General features: G+C 42.6%; 1 protein-coding gene and 1 long non-coding RNA gene across 5 annotated transcripts in view; one reads left to right on the top strand and one right to left on the bottom strand.

The window, feature by feature from the left end:
* Nucleotides 1-7,078, bottom strand: part of LOC130458730 (uncharacterized) — a 9,038-nt gene extending 1,960 nt beyond the window's left edge. Inside the window, exon 1 of the long non-coding RNA XR_008918131.1 lies at nucleotides 6,954-7,078. This is a non-coding gene — a long non-coding RNA (uncharacterized LOC130458730). The remainder of the gene's footprint in view (nucleotides 1-6,953) is intronic.
* LOC130453592 (forkhead-associated domain-containing protein 1-like) overlaps nucleotides 5,196-20,834 on the top strand; it is a 63,580-nt gene continuing 47,941 nt past the window's right edge. The window contains exons 1-3 of one of the 4 annotated variants that reach the window (XM_056825267.1): nucleotides 5,196-5,273; nucleotides 6,743-7,144; nucleotides 14,707-14,813. In XM_056825267.1, coding sequence (XP_056681245.1) covers nucleotides 7,042-7,144; nucleotides 14,707-14,813 — 210 coding nt within the window. In that variant the 5' untranslated portion in view covers nucleotides 5,196-5,273; nucleotides 6,743-7,041. Of the gene's footprint in view, nucleotides 5,274-5,299; nucleotides 7,145-14,706; nucleotides 14,814-20,834 lie in introns of those variants that run through there. The other 3 variants (XM_056825268.1, XM_056825265.1, XM_056825269.1) reach the window with 3 other exon arrangements.

The raw sequence follows: 20,834 nt of genomic DNA, 5'->3' as shown, positions 1-20,834 counted from the left end.
ATTCCATCAAAGGATAACTGAATGGTTGCTTGATCCAATCAGAGATTTCATATTCCTGACCCTATTCTTAAGGGATCTTAACCTGCTTTGGAATTCTTCCTCTAGTTTTTGCTTCTAACTTCTGTATGTCTTTTAAAAATATAGCCTGAGAACTTTTGGAGTCAGATAGACTCAGGTCAAAGCACGCCATCGTTAGCGTATTCACAGATTTATTTTGTGGTTGTGGTTTTGTATGAGTGCTCTCTCACAACAATGACCAATATGGAAGTGTTTTACATGATAATTCTTGTCTGATCCAGAAAAATAAAGGTTTTTTTATATTTTATTTGATAATTTCCAAGCATTATTCATTAAAGACATAGATCATTTTCTCCCCCCCCCCCCATAGGCGATGCGTAAATCCACTGGGCATTACATGCAGAAAAATAAAGTTTTTTAAAAAATGTAACTTCATTGGTGATTTCCCTGTGTATCCACATCTGTCTTTTGAGCTCCCACCAGTGTGCTTCCATTTACCCAAACCCAGCCGCTGACAGTGGTAATTTAGATCTTTGTTGTTTAATCACTTCCTGAGGACTTCCCGTTCATGCTAGGCTAATGTGACTAATGTTTATGGTAGAATTTTAGTCCATCCCATCCCATTTACCCTTCCTCTGAATACTCTGAAATCTGTTTTAAATCTAAGCTATCAGAATATTCCTCTCCTCCCTTCCCCCTTTCCACATGTAAGATTATTTCTCACATCACCCATTCCTCTGCCCAGAAGTCCAATGGAAGTGCTTCCTCCCTCTCCTCTCTGGAGTAAGGGAGGGGGTTCACTCACATGCAGTGTGAGGGTTGCAGTTTGGGCACTTAGTCCCTAAAAGGTTCACCATCACTGCTCTATACCATGTGTGATGTTTCTTGAACCCATTTGTTTCTAATTCCATTGATTTTTACTTAAATTCTTTCCTCTCTTCTATCATAAATCCAATGACAGGTTTGAATGAACTGGTCACAAACTACAAGATGGGAATTTTTTTGTTTCATCTTTGTATCCTCAATGCCTCATATATGATGGACACTTAAAATTGCTCATTAAATGTGTGAATCAATGTCACTTCTCCCCAGGATTCCAATCATTTCCACTCCAATAACCAGTTTATATTTATTGATGAGAAACAGATACAGGACTGGTACTTTTTCCTTTTGAAGGATTAAATTATCTTTAAGCAAAATCAAGAAATTATTCTTTTAGCAGAGAGAGTTTTAGCAAATACTCATCATTGGTTTCACATCACTTTTATATAACATGCCTTTATACCCAGGTTGGCAAACCTATGGTGCGCATGCTAGAGCATGCCAGAGGGGGCTGCTCCCTTCCCCCTCTTTACACGTAAGGATATTTCTCACATTACCCATTCCTCTGCCCAGAAGTCCAATGGAAGTGCTTCCTCCCTCTCCTCTCTGGGGTAAGAGAAGGGGTTCACTCACATTCAGTGTGAGGGTTGCTGTTTGGGCACTTAGTCCCTAAAAGGTTCACCATCACTACTCTATACCATGTGTGATGTTTCTTGAACCCATTTGTTTCTAATTCCATTGATTTTTACTTAAATTCTTTCAGCCATGCACCCTTCCCTTACTAGATTTCCTCACATGAAAATACACCCAGAAACACACACACACACGCACAGAGAATATGTATATATGTGTATATATAAGTATATGTGCATATACATTCATATTTAAGCCTGACTGGAATGCCTCAGGGTAGATGCCTCCCCTTCAATCTCTGGGTGCCCCAACTTGTTCTCACACTGACAGGTCTGATTTCCTAAAGAAACTACACTCCAACTTTCTCAGGGTTCTGGAGGCAAACTTGTGGGAAAATATGCTCCCCCTACTAATCACTATAGCTCTTGAGTTCCCACTAGAGTGATTCCATTTACCCAAACCCAGCCACTCACTATGATAATTTAGATCTTTTTTGTTTGGATATTTCAGTTGTGTCCAACTCTTCATGGGACTGCATTTTTTGGGGTTTTCCTGGCAAAGATATTGGAGTGGCTTGCCATTTCTTTCACAGATGAGGAGCTGAGACAAAGTGTTAAGTGACTTACCCAGGGTCACTCAGCTAGTAACTATCTAAGGCCAGTTTTGAACTCAGGAAGATGAGTCTTCCATACTTCAGGCCTCACACTCTATCCAATGCACCCCCTAGCTTCCCTGTATTTAGATCTCAAACTTGACCATTTATTTAGCAATAAAGTAAAAACAACAGCAATACAATATAGGACAAAGGCAGAAATAATAAATATATCCGTCCACAAATAAGCCTGGGTCACACACTCTCAACAATATAATCAGTATCCATAGGAGACAGTGGTCAAACAGAAACCTGGCGGGGGCAGCTGGGTAGCTCAGTGGATTGAGAGCCAGGCCTAGAGACAGGAGGTCCTGGGTTCAAATCTGGCCTTAGACACTTTCTAGCTGTGTGACCCTGGGCAAGTCACTTGACCCCCATTGCCTAGCCCTTACACTCTCCTGCCTTGGAGCCAATATACAGTATTGACTCCAAGATGGAAGGTAAGGGTTCAAAAAAAAAAAAAAAACAGAAACCTGGCAAAGCAGCACAGATGTGTGGGAAACCCATTTGGTCATCAGGGTAAGTCCCAGCTCTGGAACTGTACATTTTGATGGCCCTTTTCTGTCTCAATAACTACATAAAAGCTTCTTCACGATCCTAGCATCTGTACTGAACTGAATGTTTTTACTAGTAAGCTGAGTTGATGATACATAGAATAGGCTTTCACCAGTTATTCCATCTCCACCCAGCTTGTCAATTTATTGGGTAACTACTGGGAGTTTCTGTTTTCTTCTTGTTTCTGCTCAAAGAATTTACTTCTCAATAATAACTATAGTATATCCATCACTCCCAGCTTTAGCCTTAGTTGTTGTCCACAGCTCTTTTAGGGAAAAGTGATGACCTTTCTTTTAAAGATTAGAAAATCCACCCCAACTGTGTTCTGGTGGATGTAGAACCCTGCACATTAGGCTGTTGATGTGATGGCTAATTTTACACAGAGCTGGGTGGTTTTTTTAATCCTTTATGGTAAGGGATGGCTTTCTGGGAGGAAGAGGAGGAGGAGAGAGATTGTGAATTGAAAATAATATAAAAACAAAAGGTATCAATGATTTTTCAAAAAGAAAGACCAAACACCAAGCTTGCTCCAGGAAAAGAAAGAAGAAAATACACTTCCATCTGTTCTTTGCAGAGGTGACAGGTTACAGGTGTGGAATACTGCATGTATTATCACACTCTACTGCTGTATTGCTTAGTTTTTTCCTTTTTTATCTATTGTCTCAAGAGATGGCTAGCTGAGTAAGAGGAAAGTGTGAGGCAGAGAGGAGAGAGAGAGAAGGAGGGAAGGAGAGAAAGAGACAGAGAGTCAGAGACAGAGACAGAGAGACAGAGAGAGACAGACAGAGAGAGACAGAGAGAGAGGAGGAGGAGGAGGAGGAGGAGGAAGAGGAGGAGGAGGAGAAGAAGAAGAAGAAGAAGAAGAAGAAGAAGAAGAAGAAGAAGAAGAAGAAGAAGAAGAAGAAGAAGAAGAAGAAGAAGAAGAAGAAGAAGAAGAAGAAGAAGAAGAAGAAGAAGAAGAAGAAGAAGAAGAAGAAGAAGAAGAAGAAGAAGGAGAAGAAGAAGGAGGAGAAGGAGAAGGAAGAGAAGGAGGAGAAAGAGAAGGAGGAGAAAGAGAAGAAGGAGAAGGAGAAGGAGAAGGAGAAGAAGAAGAAAGAAGAAAGAAGAAGAAGAAAGAAGAAGAAGAAGAAGAAGAAGAAGAAGAAAGAAAGAAAGAAAGAAAGAAAGAAAGAAAGAAAGAAAGAAAGAAAGAAAGAAGAAGAAGAGAGGGAGAGAGAAAGAGAAAGATCAGTTTAAAAAATTAAAGAAAAAAGTTGACTTCAGCTCTAACCCCTAAGATCTTATGAATCTGCTTCTTTTTGGCATTTAAACTCTAATCCCCTCACAGAAGAAAAAAAAAAGGCAGCATAACAACTTGTGGGGTCTTTTTCTTCTTTTAAAGAGATTTTCCAGTGACTTCTACTAATGTCCTCCTCTAATCCAGAAAAATCACTGCTCTTGAGTCAAAGGGCCTCATTTCAAATCCTTCCTCTGGCTTTTGTAAGCTTTGTGATCTTGGGAAAGGGTCCTACTCTCTAAGCTTCAGTTTCTTCATCAATAAAATAAGGGAATTGGGCAAAGATCATACAATTAAATCTAGAAGAGATCTCAGGTATCTTTTGGCCAATTGTTTTATTTTAAAGATAATGAGAGGGGGCAGCTGGGTAGCTCAGTGGATGGAGAGCCAGGCCTAGAGACGGGAGGTCCTGGGTTCAAATCTGGCCTCAGACACTTCCCAGATGTGTGACCCTGAGCAAGTCACTTGACCCCCATTGTCTAGCCCTTACCACTATTCTGCCTTGGAACCAATACACAGTATTGATTCCAAAATGGAAGGTAAGGGTTCAAAAAAGAAAAGAAGTAATTGGCTTCAAGATGCTGTCCACATGAGGCAACTAGGTGGCTCAGTGGATTGAGAGCTGAGCCTAGAGATGGGAAGTCCTAGATTCGAGTCTGGCCTCAAACATTTCCCAGCTGTGTGGCCCTGGGCAAGTCATTTAACCCCCATTGTCTAGCCCTTACCACTATTCTGCCTTGGAAGCAATACACAGTATTGATTCCAAGATGGAAGGTGAGGGTTTAAAAAAATAAAATAGAAAATAAAGGTAAGGAAATCAAGGCCAAAGAAGACTTAATGACTTGCCCAGGGTCACACGGCTAGGAAGGGTCAGAGGCCACATTTAAACACAGGTCCTTCCAACTTCAGACCAGGCTTTCTATCTGATGAGCCCCCTAGCTGTCCCCTTTGTTACTGTTGCTGTAAAAAACCTTAAAAGCCAAATGGGATTTTATATTTCATCCTAGAAGTGATAAGGAGCCACTGAAATTTAATGAATGGGGTGGGAGAGGAGGTGTGTGTGGCATGGTCAGAGCTAATTTGGCAGGGATGAAGGAGGGACCAGAAAAGGAGAGACAGGAGGCAGGCTGACCCCCCCTGCAGGCTATTGCAGCAGCCCAAGTGTGAGGTCATGAGGGCCTGCAGCAGAGTGGGGGCAGTGTCATAGAGAAGGGGGTGTATTTGAGTGATGTTACAAAGGTAGAAACCATATAAATTGGCAAAAGATTAGCTATGGAGGAGTGAGAGAGAGTGAGGAATCGAATAGGTCCCTAGATTGTGAGTCTGGGGGACTGGGAGGATGCTATTGGAGTGTGAAGAAGAGAGGAGGGCTCCAGGGGCATGGGCAGATAATAAAATTGGCATTTCTTAGTAGCCAGACATTTTTGCTAGAAATGGAGAATCCACTTTTAAAGAGTGAGTCTCTCCCCCCAAAGAGTGGCCATTCCCCTGGGGGATCAGAGATTTCACATCTCCGTGGCTTAATGACTCCAATTTATTGGTTGATTGATGTCAATAGATCATGTGAAAGTCAATGCAAAGTAATTTCCTTCCATTCAATGATGAGGGGCCAGGTAGCCCAATGGATGCCTAACTAGCCCTTGGTGCTCTCTAGTCTTAGAATCGACACTCAGACAGAAGGTAAAGGTTTACAAACCACAGGGAGAAGGGAATAGTGATTAGGAAAAGTCACCGGGAAGCAGGTAGCACCTGTGCTAAGCTTTGAAGGATGCCGGGGAGTCTAGAGGGGAAGAGAGAACATTTCTAGCTAATGCCACTGTTTGTTCACTTCAGATTTTCTGCACTAAGGTGCAGCAGTAAGAACTCTGGCTTGGGAGTCAGAGGAGTTGGATTCAAATTCTGGCTCTGCCATTCCTACCACATGTATGACCTTGGTTAGTTAAGTGTCCTAGGTCTCAGTTCTGTAAAAATGAAGGGATTGGACAAGATAACCTCCAAGATGACTTCTAGCTCTAAGGAGAAGTGGAAAGACTGATGAACGTGGAACCCTAAGACCTGAGTTCAAATCTACTACCTATGTTATGTAGGACAAATGATTTCACCTTTGTGGGTCTCAGTTTTTTTTTTTTTTCTGAAAAATGAAGGGAGTCTGGCTGGAGATGATTCACCTTCTGGCTCTAAATCTATGGCCCCATGATCCTAGGGGGGGGGGCCTTTCTCAATGTTTGAATGGAATTGTGCCTAAGTCATTTCCACTGGGTCAGTAAGCCCTGAGCCTCAGTTTCTTCACTTGTAAAAAAAGGCTTGAAATTCTCACACCGCCTGCCTCCCAGGCTGCTTGTGGGGAAAGCCTTTGGAGAAAGGTGACTGCCATTCTCTTAGTCAGGGACCATGGGTGGCCTGCCTGCCTTTGGCCCCTCCTTGGAGTCCGCAGAAGCATGTTTGTCTCCTGGGTTGCTCTGGGTAAAACATGTTTTGTTTAGAAAGCACCTGGGAAGCCTGAAATCCCAGAAGTGAGTCGGAGGCAGGCGCTGGGGGAGGAGGCGGCTCAGAGGATGAGGCAGGGACGTGCCCACCGCCCCAGGAGAGAGCTGAGCAGGGGAAGGAGCCGAGGGGAGGCTGGACGCAGGTTTAGGGGCTTCGGGAGTGAATTAGGTGGGAAAGACTGCTCCTCTGAGAAGGCAGGGACTGTGGAGTCTGGCGGATCACATCCCAGCCGCACCTGCCTAGCATCCTTGGATCTAAGTTTAAGGATAGGAAGACTCGTTTAGTCTTTCCTTTTACAGATGACGACGCTTGAAACTCAGAGAGGATACGGATTCGGCCAAGGTCACCCAGCACATTAGTGACTGGGTTAGAATTCGAACCCAGCTCCTCCCACCGAAGTCGAGAACTCTTCCCACTGTCCGGAGCTGGGGCTGGTCCTTTCCCTGCCCCAGATCCAGATACTGGAGGAGGGTCCTAGGTACAGGGCTGAGGGGCAGGTCCCGGTCTCACCCTGAGCGTAGCGAAGTTCCGGGCTGGGGCTCCACTCCCTCCCTCCTTCCTGCGGGAGCCAGGACTGGCCAGATCTGCGCCGATTGCCATGGAGACTGGCGTACACAGGACTGCAGCGCGCGGGGTTTCCGGCTGGCCACCTACCTCTAGATCTCCGAGACGCCCCCCGGCGGGGCGCCTCCTCCAGTCCTGTGAGTAGAGGACTGATGGGGGGAAGGAGGGCAGGAAGGGGCACGGGAGGTGGCGGTCACCCCACCTGGTCAAGGGAAGGGCTGCGTCCAACCGGGTCTGGGCTCCTCCCGACACACGTAGGACGCCCAGCCATCCCATCTCCAGTACCACCTTCCTCCCTTCTTGGCGCCTGCCAGTGGCCTCAGATTGGCGGGAATCTGGATCTCGACCTCTGGCCAAACTGGACACGTGTTTCCCCATCCATCCCATTCTCAACAGTATTTGTTCATTCATTCATGCTCTCCTTTCATTTTTTCATTTTCATAGTCAGTCAATAAATATTTCATAAGCTCCTACTGTGTGCCAAGTACTGGGCTAAGCCCTGGAGATGCAAAGAGAGCCAGAACCGCCTTCCCTTCCCTTAGGAAGTTCACATTCTAGGAGACAATAAGTAAATAACAAATATTTATTAAACAAATAATTAATTTATTATATATAATTAATATCAATCTAGGATGTGTTTTATATTATATAAATATATTTCTATAAATATATATTATTTATATATATACTTTAATTAAATATATAATTATATATAATTTAATTTATTAAACATCTGCTTTGTGCCAGGCATTGGGGATGCAAAGAGAGCCACAACCACCTTCCCTTCCCTTATGAAGTTCGCATTCTAATGAAGGAGACAATAAATAAATAACCCATATTTATTAAGCACCTACTGTGTGCTGGGCACTGGACTAGGCACTTGGGATACAAGGAAAGGCAAAATATATTCCCTAGGGGCAGCAGGACACCTCAGTGGATTGAGAGAGCCAGGCCTAGGGTTAGGAGGTCCTGGGTTCAAATAGAACCTGAGACACTGCCTCACCCTGAGCAAGTCACCTAACCCCCATTGCCTAACCCTTACTACTCTTCTGCCTTGGAACCAATATAGTATTGATTCTAAGGTGGAAGGTGAGGGTTTAAAAACATAAAAAAAGGAGTCCCTGCCCTCAAGGAGCTCCCAGTCTAATGGAGGGGATGAAATGCAACCAACTATAAGGAAGCAATAGTCAGGATTAACCTGGTAGGCATGTTAGACTCAAATACTTCTTGAAGTTAAGGACTATGTCATTTTCCATTTTTATGCCCCCAACACCTAACAGAGTGCCCAGGTTAGGAGGGCATATGTGTGGTAGGTAGAGAGAATGGTTGGGATCCTGGACCTTAAAAAAAAAAATATATATATATATGTATATATATATATATATATTGGATTTATAAATAGAGGTCTTGGGTTCAAAATCCCAACTCTGCCCCCTTGCAAGGAATTGGGCAAGGAATTTATGCTCCCTGGGCCTCAGTTTTCTCATCTGTAAAGTGGGGGCATTGGCCTCCCTGACTGGAGACTCATTTCTATTAGTCTATAATCTGTGCTCCAGTGATAAAACTCAGCAACTCTCTTGGGATTTATAATATTAAAGAGTTATCTGAGGGGCACTGTCCATGCCCACCCAGCTTGTATGCATTAGGGGCAGAACTTGAACTCAGGTCTTCTGGAGGGCAAAGCTGGCCCTCTTTCCATTCTTACATCGCCTGTTGCCCTGCCTATTACATATGTTGAGTAAATATTTGCTAGCTTGGAATGTTGATTGACGTTAGCAAACATTTATTGTCAAACTGCTGCATGCCAGGTACAGTACCCACGGGAGACAGGGTGGAAAGTTTGCCTTGTGGAGTTGATAGAATTCTAGGGCTGTGGTTAAATAACTATATTTTCCTTTCCTCTGATTCTTTCTTAAGAAAACAGGCTTAACTATGTTTGGAAGTTAAATAGCCCCTCTTTAGTCCCTAAAATGAATGTATTCACTTGACTCGGCATAGCAGGTGGGCCACGGGGTCTAAAAGAGAATTTCTAGCAAAGCTATTTCGGTTTGTTGTCTCTAGGTGAAAACTGGCAAACAATATTTATTTTACGCATTATACTTCCCAGTGTTTTGAGGTAGGCTATTGCAATAATGTGGATAACTCCCATTTCTAAGGCTCTTACAACATGATTTTTCTTTGGTCAAGAAGGCCACCTAAGGTCCTAGAATTGTTGTTATTTAGTTGTTTCCAGTCACATCCAATTCTTTGAGGCCCTTTGGGGGTTTCTTGGCAAAGATACTGGAGTGGTTTGCCATTACCTTTTCCAGCTTATTTTACAGATGAGGAAACTGAGGCCAACAGGGTTAAGTGACTTGCCCAGGGTCACACAGCTAGTAAGTATTGTAAAAAAGAAGGGGGATTCTTTTTTTTTTTTAATGTAGGATTCCAAAACCTTCCTTGCCAATCCCAATAGTATCTGAGGTCACATTTGAATTCAGATCTTTCTGACTCCAGGCACAGCACTCTGTTCCACCGTGCCACCACTCCATCAAAACTCTCATTTTACAATTGAGGAAATTGAGGCCCAGGAAGGTTAAGAGACTTAACTAATGTCACACAGGTAATATGTACTGCAGATGGGAGGGAAACACTTCTGTCTCCTCATCTGTTTCCTCATCAGTTCAATGAGAGGATTGGCCAATAACTCAAAGGTCCCTTCCAGTCTTGAATCTCTGATTCAGTCTGTGATTCTCTGATTCTAAATCTATCGTTCTTCCCACCATACTGCACTGCCTCTTTAGCAAATTAAAAAGAAGCCTTTGAATAAATCACCTGAGATTTAAGGAGAATAGGGAAGGAAGGAAGGGAACCTAGATGTCTTCTCCCTTCTTTGCTGCCTTCCACAAACAATTATTTAATGCCATCATGGGCAGAACAGTGTGCTAGGCAAAGGGAGATATAAGATTATGAGAGACACAGTTTTTGTCCTCAAGAGGGCTTGTTGGCTATCATTTCACTGCCATTTCTGTATTTTATATTGACTAGAGTCCATCACAAAGCATACCGTTTCTCTCTTCCTTTCTTCCTTTTTTAATTCTTTTTCCCAAGGGATGGCATTCTGGCAAACAGACTCTAGAATTTGTTTGTTTTGTGCTTGTTTTTAATCCCCCAAACTCTTCCCTAGGTTGTTTTTTTTTAACAGAAAAAAAAAGATTTCCCCAGCCTTGCTTCCAGACACTATCTCCTCACTACACTATTTTCTACCACTTACTACCATCATCACAATGGATGGAAGTCCTCTGACATTTAAGACTCCTATTAGGATTAAAATTCTCTGGAAACTATTTTAATTTATTGATATTTATTTATTTTTAAACCCTGACCAGAATTCTGTCTTAGAATCAATACTGTGTATTGGTTCCAAGGCAGAAGAGCAGTAAGTGAGGGCTAGACAATGGGGGTTATGTGACTTACCCAGGGTCACACAGCTAGAAAGTGTCTGAGGCTGGATTTGAACCCAGGATCTCCCATCTTTGGGCCTGGCTCTCAATCCACTAAGCCACCCAGCTGTCTTTCCCTTCCTTTCTCCTCCCCTTTCCTTCCCTTTCTATTCCCTTCCCTCACTCTTTTCTTTTCTTACTTTCTCTTTCTCAATTTTTATTGATAACATTTATTTTTCCATCACCTACATACACTATACAATATTTCTTTCCCTCTTCTCCCTACCAGAAAGCCATCTTTATAACAAAAAACTAAAAGAGAGACAGAAAAAAAGCAACTTTGCAAACCCAGTTGGCACATCAACTAAGTCAGCTCTTCTATGTCTATAGTGTTCATCATCCATCACTTCTTCAAATAAGCCTTGGCAGTGGATTCTTTTTATCTCTTCCTTAAAGCCAAGTGTGTTCATTATGGTTTCACAACCCTTAAATTGTATTGGTTGGTTGTTATTCTTCCCCTGACATTGCTGAAGGCGTCCTATTTAGTGTTCCTCCTTCGTGTGTCCATCATAGTCATCATTTCTTACAGTTCAATAATCTTGCATTGTGTTAACCTACCACAACTGGTCCAGTCGCTGGGTCCACACTTTGTGTCCTGTTGTTCTTTCCTCCCACAAAAAGTAGCCACTCAGTAAACCCGGGGGGGGGGGGGACCTGCCTTCTTGTCCTTGACCTCCTAGGGGTACACGCTCATGCCTTCAGGTGTGATCTCTAAGCTTTGGACATGTCCCTCGACTTCTTCAGGAGGAGTTGGAGCCTAGAGAAGAAGAATGTTAGAATCCTTCCTAGAATGCAAACCCTGCTCCCTTCCTCATCTCTCTAGACTGAGCCTGTGCGGACATCTACAAGGGCACCTTTCCTCTTCAACTAGTTTGGGGGCAAGGGAGGTGATGCTCTGGTGATGATTTGTTTGTTCACCAACATCTCTCTATTTTTTTGTTAAGGTGGGGAACTTCTTCCCCAAACAGATGAACTCCCCACTGTCTTTATAGGGTCACAGATCTAGAGCTAAAAGAGACCTCAGGGGCCATCTAGTCCAACACCTCCATTTTACAGACAAGGAAACTGAGGCCCAAAGACTTGCCCAATGTCACAAGGGGCAGAGTCACTCAACTGACATTTGAGTACCTGCTCTGTCTTAGATAGAGTTATCGACCTCTGACAAGTATTAAGTGTTATCACTGAACTGCTGTTTGTCCTTCATTTTTGAAGAAGATCAATGATATCATGGCATGATGTCTTGACTTGTTTGAACCCTGGTCCTCTGACTCCAAGTCTAATATAGATTCTTTTTTTTTTTAACCCTTACCTTCCGTCTTGGAGTCAATACTGTGTATTGGCTCCAAGGCAGAAGAGTGGTCAGGGCTAGACAATGGGGGTGAAGTGACTTGCCCAGGGTCACACAGCTGGGAAGTGTCTGAGGCCAGATTTGAACCCAGGACCTCCTGTCTCTAGGCCTGGCTCTCAATCCACTGAGCCACCCAACTGCCCCCTCTAATATAGATTCTAATGGACTACTTAAAGCGATGGAGAGTTGCTAATATACTGGAATTCTAAACCACAGATTTAGAATTGGAAGGGAGCTTAGAGAAAATCGAGTCCAACCCTCTCTTCTGTGATTGATATATATATATATATATGTAGATATATATCACAGAATTATATTGATTAGTAGCTATTATATATATATATATATATATATATCTCCTTCAGCAATGTCAGGGAAAGAATAACAACTAACCAATATGATTCTATGACAACTACATAAATAGGCATCATCCTGACCATCATTTAGTCTTAAGGATCATAGAGAGCCATTGCAGACTTTCCAAAGTTACAGAAACTTAGTCCTAAGGTTCTGAGAAGCTTGATGGAGCTAGTATAGGCCTTGGGAGCACCTGAGGACAAACAGGATGAAGAGGAGAGAGAGGGCAACAGAATTTGATCCAAAGAAAGATAAATGGCCATAACAGCCTCCCCTTAGGTACCACTATGAGAGTTACAAAGCACTCTCCTGACAGCAAGTGCAGCTAAGGTTCACCCCATTTTACAGGTGAAGAAATCAAAGCCCAGAAAGGCTGGAATCTCATCGCCATAAAGCCAGGCAATTACACAATGGGGATTCCAACCCAGCTCTCCTGACTTGCAAGGCCAGCATCCTTGGGCTTTTTCAATTAAAATAAGAATTTCAGCACATAGTTTGAAAAGCTCTAGAATGGGGAAAATCTGAGCTTAAGAACATTCTAAGGGAGAGAGTTCAATATAGCCAAATAGCTCCGAACAAAGCATCATGGAAAATTAAGGCAAGCGACTGGGGAAATGAAGCTGTTTGGCCCTGAAATGTCCAATGAATAGGCTACTGGATTCTAGCTACTGTTACCATAAAGTGGGTCATTGGGATCTGATTTTGTTTTTTCAAATCCTTACTTTCTGTCCTGGAATCTTGCTTTTTGTTGGTTCCGAGACAGAAGAGCAGTAAGGGCTAGGCAATGGGGGTGAAGTGACTTGCCCAGGGTCACCCAGCTGGGAAGTGTCTGAGGCCAGATTTATCCAGTTGAGCTATTGAATGCAACATGTCCAAAATGGAACTCATCTTTCCCCTAAAGACTCCCCTTATCTTCCCTGTCACTGTAGAGGAGACACGCCCCCCCCCCTCAGTTCCCCAGGCTCACAATCTAGGAGTTATACTGGACTCTCCCCATCCTATCCTCTACCTCCCACCATGATATCTAATATGTTGTCAAGGCTTTCATCTTTGCAGCATCTTCCTTAATGTGCCTCCTTCTCTCCTTTGGTACCTGCCACTACTCTAGTGCAGACCCTCATCACCTTCCCTCTGGACCATTCCAGTAGCCTGCGGGGGGGTGGGGTCTACCTGCCCCAAGTCTCTCCCCCTTCAATCTAGCCTCATTCAGCCACTGAAGGGATTTTTCCCCAAAACTCAAGTCTGATCACGTCATCCCCCAACTCAGTAAACTCCAGTGGCTCCCCATTGCCTCCAGAATCAAATGTGAAATCCTCTGTTTGTCGTTCAGAGCCCTTCCCAACCCAGATCCCTCCTACCTTCCCAGGCTTCTTACATCCAAACCCATACTCTGATCCAGTGACAGTGGCCTCCAGGCTGTCCCACAAGTGAGACACTCAGCCACAGGCATTGTTTTCTGGCTCTTGTTTCTCCTGCCTGGAATGCTCTCCATCCCTCTTATCTCAGCTTCTTGGTCTCCCTGGCTTCCTTTATTTTTTGGTTGTTTAGTGCTATCCAACTCCCTGTGATCTCATTTGATGTTTTCTTGGCAAAAACACTGGAGTGGTTGGCCATTTCCTTCTCCAGCTCATTTTATAGATGAGGAAACCGAGGCCAACAAGGTTAAGTGACTTTCCCAGGGTCACACAGCTAGGAAGTATCTGAGGCTAGATTTGAACTCATGAAGATAAGTCTTCCTGATTCCAAACCCTCACCTAGCTAAAACTGCAACTTTTACAGGAAGTCTTCCCTATATTTCTAGTGTCTTTCCTATGTTAATTATCTCTTATTTAGCCAGTGTATTGCATGCTATTGGTGTGTATGTATATATGTACACACACATATATAATATTATTATACATATATATCATTCATTTGCATGTTGTTACCCCCATTAAATTGTAAGCCCCATTTTTTTTTCTTTTTTCTCTTTTGCCCCATTTTGTATTCTGACAGCATGGTACAGTGTCTGGCACATAGTAGGCACTTAAATAAATGTTTGATTGACTGACTTTTCGATTTCATTAAAACCTGGCTTACTAGAAAACATCTGGATTCTCCAATCTGTTTCTGCATTCAGACTCTTGTGAGATACTTTTGGTTGAAGTAGGAGAGGAAAATCTGGAAAAGGAAGAGGATTTCAATAGGCAAATAATGTCCTGATATTATTATGAAAATAGCTTTGACCTCTCAGGCCCCCAAAGCATTTGGGGATGGCAGTGGGGGGCCCAAGGGTCCACCGACCACCCTTTGAGTACCTCTGCCCTACATCCTACTATTGCAAGAATGCGATTATAGCTCAGCTGACTCATAGCCACCCCCTTCTCTGCTAACTTCAACAAACGCTCTTCTCTGATCTCTGTAAATATTATCATGTTGATAGATTCTGGTTAGCCCAAACACTGTACACTACTGAGTCATTTCAAGACTGCCTTTTCCTAACTAAATTAATTTTTTGATGAAAACCTTCTAGGGAGAACATCAAGAATGAAAGCTTTTTTAAAGTGTTCTGAAGGCTTTATTTTCCTGAGAAAATATACAACCATTGGAAGGCATGAAAATTCAGACCTTGTTTTAAAGGTAAGATCCTCCCCCACCCCAAATAAAACAAGTTTCTGTGTAGTATCATAGAATCCTAGATCACAAGCCCTTTCCTGGAGGGGTATCATCCCCACCTAACCAGTTATTAATTCCTGAATGTAACTGGGTCTCACTAGAACCTTTGCCTTTTTCCTGATTGTGATGGACAGACTGGCCAATGGGGCTCAGTCTTTAGTCCTCCATCACATTGGCAGGCCATGTGGTTCATCCCCATTGCTTTGGTGATCCGTCCATTGAGCATGAGCCAGAGGGAAATGGGGGACAAGATTTAGGTCTTTGATACTCACCATGGAGAGCTCAAGTTCTCGTAGACTTAAATCAGGAAGAGACGTTAGAGGGCATCTGCTCAAATTTCCTCATTTTATAGAAGAGGAAACAGAGGCAGAGTGTGAGACAGTAAAGGAGTTGGACAAGGTCCAGCGGGGTTGGGGAATGGGGGTTCCAAGCATAACTTCTCTGACTCTGAATTCAACACATGCCACGAATGGCCTTGGCTCCCCTGTACCTTACAGTCTTTTTATTTTTTAAACCCTTACCTTTTGTCTTAGAATCAATACTGTGCATTGCTTCTGAGGCAGAAGAGTGATAAGAGCTAGGCAATGGGGATTAAGTGACTTGCCCAGGGTCACACAGCTAGGAAGTGTCTGAGGTCAGGTTTGAACCCAGGGCCTCCCATCTCTAAGCCTGGCTCTCCATCCACTGGGCCACCCAGCTGCCCCCTGTACCTTACGGTCTTAGAGAGTTGCCTGGAACCCTGAGAAGTTGACTTGTCCAGAGTCATGTGGCCAACTCCTGTGATCTTTTCTCCAAGTTTAGACCTCCTTCCATTATGCCTCAGCTTATTTTTAAAGTTTTTATTTTATTTTTTACCAATTACTATAATGACAAATTTCCATATAAGTTTTACAAAGGTATACAATCCAAATTGTCTCCCTTTCTCCCTTCCCTCCCCCTTCCTGGAGCTGTCAAGCAATTTGATCTGGGTCATACATGTTTTATCATGTCAGAATCCTTTCTTTAAGTATTTTATTTCCCCCACCAATTAAATGTAAAAAACTATTTTAACATTCTTTTAAACAAATTGTTAAGTTCCAGATTTTCTCCATCCTTCCTACTCTCCCTCCACTTCCCACTCTCTAAGAGGGCAAGCAATCTGCTGTGGATTTTTAAAAACCCTTACCTTCTGTCTTAGGATAGATACAAGTATTGGTTCCAAGATGGAAGAGCGAGCAGTAAGGGCTAGGCTATAAGGGGTAAGTGACTTGTCCAGGGTCACACAGCTAAGAAGTATCTGAGGCCAGATTTGAATTCATGAAAGTGAATCTTTTTGACACTTTATTATTTTTTTGTTAAATATTTCCCAGTTACATTTTTTAACTCTTACCTTCTGTCTTAGAACTGATACTAATGATCAGTTCCAAGGCAGAAGAACAGTAAAGGCTAGGCAACTGGGGTTAAGCGACTTATTGGGGTTACTCACCTAGGAAGTACCAAGCTCAGATTTGAACCTAAACTCTCTTGTCTCTAGTCCTGCTTCTCAATCCACTGAGTCATCACCTAATAGACTCATTTTCTAAAGAAATTCAAAGAAAGGTGAACAAGGAAAAGAGCAAACTAAACCGTGAAGATTCAAAGAAAAAGGAAAGAATCACAGAGAGGATGAAATATGCTTTACACAATGCACATGAAACCATGAGTCATAGCATCATGGCATATCAAAGCTAGACGAGACCCTAGACGTCATCTGACCCAACCTCATTTTTCAGATAAGGAAACTGAGGCCCAGAAAGGGGAGATGACCTGCCCAAGGTGCCATAGCAAGTAAAAGACAGATTTGAGACTTGAGCCCAAATTCTTGGACTCCAGATCCAGTGTCCTTCTTGAGACAATACCTGCCATTCATTTGCTTGGCTCTCATCACTCTTGCTGGCTTTCTCTTCTTTCTGAAGCTCCATTATCCACTATCTGCACAGCCCATCAGCTAGAGAGGTGGTATTCCTTACCCTCTGGAATTTGTGACTGTGCAGGACAGGCTTGTCTTGTTTTAATTATACTCGATCATGTGCCAATGGCACCTTCAAAAGCCTTCCAAATATTTTTCTCATAACAACCTGGCAGGCTGGAGTGCAAACATTATTATCCAACTAGGTGGCACAGTAGATAGAACACGGGACTTAGAGTCAGGAAGATCTGAATTCAAAACTTGCCCCAGACACTAGCTGGCCAGGGGATTTTGCCTCTCCCACTCTGTTTTCTCCTTGGGAGAAATGATAGCAACGAACTCCCAGGGTTGTTGTGAGGATCAAATGAGACAATATTTGTGAAGAATTTTATAAGTCTTAAATTTAAGCACTTTATAAATGCTGGATATCTATATCTACCTCTAGGCATGTATGTATGTAAGTATTTAGTACATGAGATTGATTATAATTGATATTAATTAATAAAAATTTTATAATATTAATATCATGTAATATAGCACATGTGAGAAGATACTTGATGCTCCATATGATACAATGTACTATAATATATTATATGACATGTTGTAATATAGTATAGGGGCAGCTAGGTGGATAGAGTGCTAGGCTTGAAGTCAGGAAGACCTGAGTTCAAATCTAGCCTCAGACACTGACTAGCTGTGTGATCTTGGGAAGATCATTTCACCCTTTTGCCTTGCTTTTCTCATCTATCAAATGAGCTAAAGAAGGAAATGGCCAGCCATGCCAGTATCTTTGCCAAGAAAACCCCAATTGGGGTCATGAAGAGCTGGAAATGACTGAAAAGATAATACAATATAATATAACGAAATATGATGTAACAAAACCCATTTTACAGATAAAGAAAAGACTCAAATGGATTTGACATTGACCAAAGTCCTACAACTTGTAAGAGAAAGGACTTGGACCCAGGTCTTATGACCCTTAAGTCTATTTTTCATTTAATTACACCATGAAACTTCATTTTTTTAACCCTCACCTTCCATGTTAGAATCAATACTGTGTAAAGGCAGGAGAGCGGTAATAGCTAAGCAATTGTGGTTAAATGACTTGCCTGGGGACACACAGCTAGGAAGTATCTGAGGCAAGATTTGAACCCAGGACCTCCCATATTTAGAGCTGGCTTTCAATATATTGAGGCAGGCAGCTGCCCATTACTTCCTTCATTTTTGAAGATTGGAGAGCACAGATTGATTAATTCACTGGTGTAGGGAATTCTGGAGTTGGAAACTTACTCAGTCATGGCAGACCTGCAGCTGGTCTTTTGTCTATCTCTCAGAGTGCTGTCAAGGGTTGACTATGTCCAAGTCACACAGCCACTCTTGTCGGAAGCAGAATTTGAACTTTGGTGCTCCTGACTTCGGGGCCTGACTTCTATTCCCTACTCTCTGACCACCTCTATTATTACTAGTAACTAAAATATTAAAAAGTCTATCTGGCCTCCTGGAGCAGTGCTGGTGAACGTTTTAGAGATGGAGTGCCGGCCCCAACCCCATACCATCTTCCCCTGCAGCCCCCTTACCCCAGTCATGGGAGGAAGGAAGCACTCCCATTGGGCTGCTGGGCAGAGGGTGGGATGATGTGAAAAAATGTCATCTTTGGACAGTAGAGAGAGGGAAGGGAGCAGCTCTGATCAAGTCCCTCTGATTTCTAATAACGAACTCTGGGGTGTGGGGGTTGGGGAGAGGCCAGTGCTCATGCCCCACAGAGAGTGCTCTGTGTGCCATTTTTGGCACCTGTGCCTTAGGTTTGCCATCACTCTCCTAGAGGGTCCCACAACAAGAACTGATTAAATAGGCAATTCTATATTCTGGCTCAAACATTTTTTTAATTAATTTTTTTAATTGTTCCATTACCAAAAAAAATAAGGGGGCAATTTTTCCTCTTTTCTCCTTTTCATAGCAGGTGGTAGCTTTTAGGCCAGGCTGGGGAGCTATGCCCTTCTTGAAAAATAAAGATTAGTTATTCTCGTAGCTTAGGAGACAGTGACAGAGGGAAAGTCTCAGGGGCTTTCAAGATTGTGGCAGCCACCTAGGGATGCTAATGAGATATTTTGAAATGGCAGCTAATGGGGAAATCTTTTTGCTAAACATCAGAAATTAAGATTCATTCTTAGCACTCAAGAAGGTAGATGGAGCCTCTCAGTTTTAGTGTGGAAAGCAGGGGACCAGCACCAGCCATAAAAACACTGAAATAAAAAAAAAATCCATCTCCATTTTTGGAAAGAAGCAGATGGTGGTAGATGTGATTTGGCCCTCTCCAGCTCAGAGTTCTTCTTTGCGAATGTCTTCAGAAAAGACTATTAATGACCTCACTGACCCATCCTAGGATGGATCTCTTCCTGAAGCGGAGACAAATTGGCAAAAGGAAATGCTATTCACAACAGCAGGAGGTTTGTTTGGCAAATTAGTAGCAGTGTTTACGCCATGGTTCTCCTGTTGGTATAAGAAGAGTCAAATGAAAGGGACCTCTCCTAAGATCACTGCTTGACTCCCCTGATGGAAGATAAGCTCCCTGAGAGCAGGGACTGGTTCGTTGGTGTCTTTGCCTCTTCAGGGCAGGCTCAGGAAGAGAAGGAACTGAACCAGCTGATGTATCAGTGAATAAGAAACCCACTTCTGATTCCTCTTTTTTTTCTTTTTAAACCCTTGCCTTCTCTCTTAGAATCAGTATTATGTATTCGTTCGAAGGCAGAAGAGTGGTCAGGGCTAGGCAATGAGGAGGATCAAATGACTTACACAAGGTCACCCAGCTAAGAAGTGTTTGAACCCAGGACCTCCCATCTCTGGACCTGGCTCTCAATCCATGGAGCCACTTAGCTGCCCCTTTCTCCTCTATCCTCAACCCCCTCCATCCTTCTTATTTCTGGTGGTTTTCCCTCTGTTGATCATCTCCAGTTTATCCTTGTTTGAATATATCTTGTTTATACGTAACTCTCCACAATTAGAAACTGGTTTGACTTTGGGGAGTGTTTTTTGGCCTTTCCTTGTGTCTCCAGCCCTTAGAACATTGCCCAGCAGGAAGGAGGAGGTCCTTAACGAATGCTTGTGGACTTGACCTGTCATTAACTTTTTGTCCTCCAACACAGATTGCAACCGAACTATAATTTCTTTATTGAATCATAGAGTTGGAGGCCATCTAGTCCAACCTCATTATTTTAAAATTTATTTCAAAAGTATTTATTATTATTTTATATTTATGTTATTTAGTTTCTTCCATATTATATTTTATTTATATTATATAAATATATCATACATATTTGTTATTTTTGTTTATTTTTAAAATCCTTATCTTCTGTCTTAGAATCAATACTAAGTTGCAAAGCAGAAGAGTAGTAAGGACTGGGCAATTGCAGTTGAGTGACTTGCCCAGGGTCACACAGCTACATGTCTGAGGCTATATTTGAACCAGGGACCTCTTAGTCTCAAGGCCTGGCTCTCTATCCATTAAGCCATTGAGCTATATCTCCCTCCCTACAATATACTTTCTATCATGTCATACTGTATCAAGGGCTAAGGAGGCACCTCAGTAGGGCATGAAATCCAACTGCCTTCATTTTACAGATGAAAAATATGAGGCTCATAAAAATTAAATGACTTACTCATGATCATTTGACTGGTAAGTATGAGAAGCAAGATTGGACTTAGGTCTTTCTGACTCCAAGATCAGCCACACTGAATCTGCATATGATTATTATTATCATAATAATAACTGACACTTGTGGAGAGCAACTTAAGGCTTACGAAACACAATTATCTCATCAGATCCTCAAAACAATCTTTGTAGGGGGTTACAACAGATATTATTACCGCCATTTTACAGATAAGGAAATCGAGGCTCCAATTCCAATAAATGTCAGAAGCAGGATTCTTTCCAGATTCCAAATCAGAGCCTGGATTCTTTTCATGACATCATTCTGCCTCTTGTCCTGTATTCATTCATTCATTCATTCTTTCCACAAATAGTCATGCTAACCTTCAAAGGCTTTTCAGTCTAATAGCCG

The sequence above is a fragment of the Monodelphis domestica genome, chromosome 4 (genome assembly GCF_027887165.1).
Source record: "Monodelphis domestica isolate mMonDom1 chromosome 4, mMonDom1.pri, whole genome shotgun sequence".
NCBI classification, from domain to species: domain Eukaryota; kingdom Metazoa; phylum Chordata; class Mammalia; order Didelphimorphia; family Didelphidae; genus Monodelphis; species Monodelphis domestica.
Note: the sequence above shows the minus strand (reverse complement) of the source record. Positions and strands in the feature narration are given on the sequence as shown.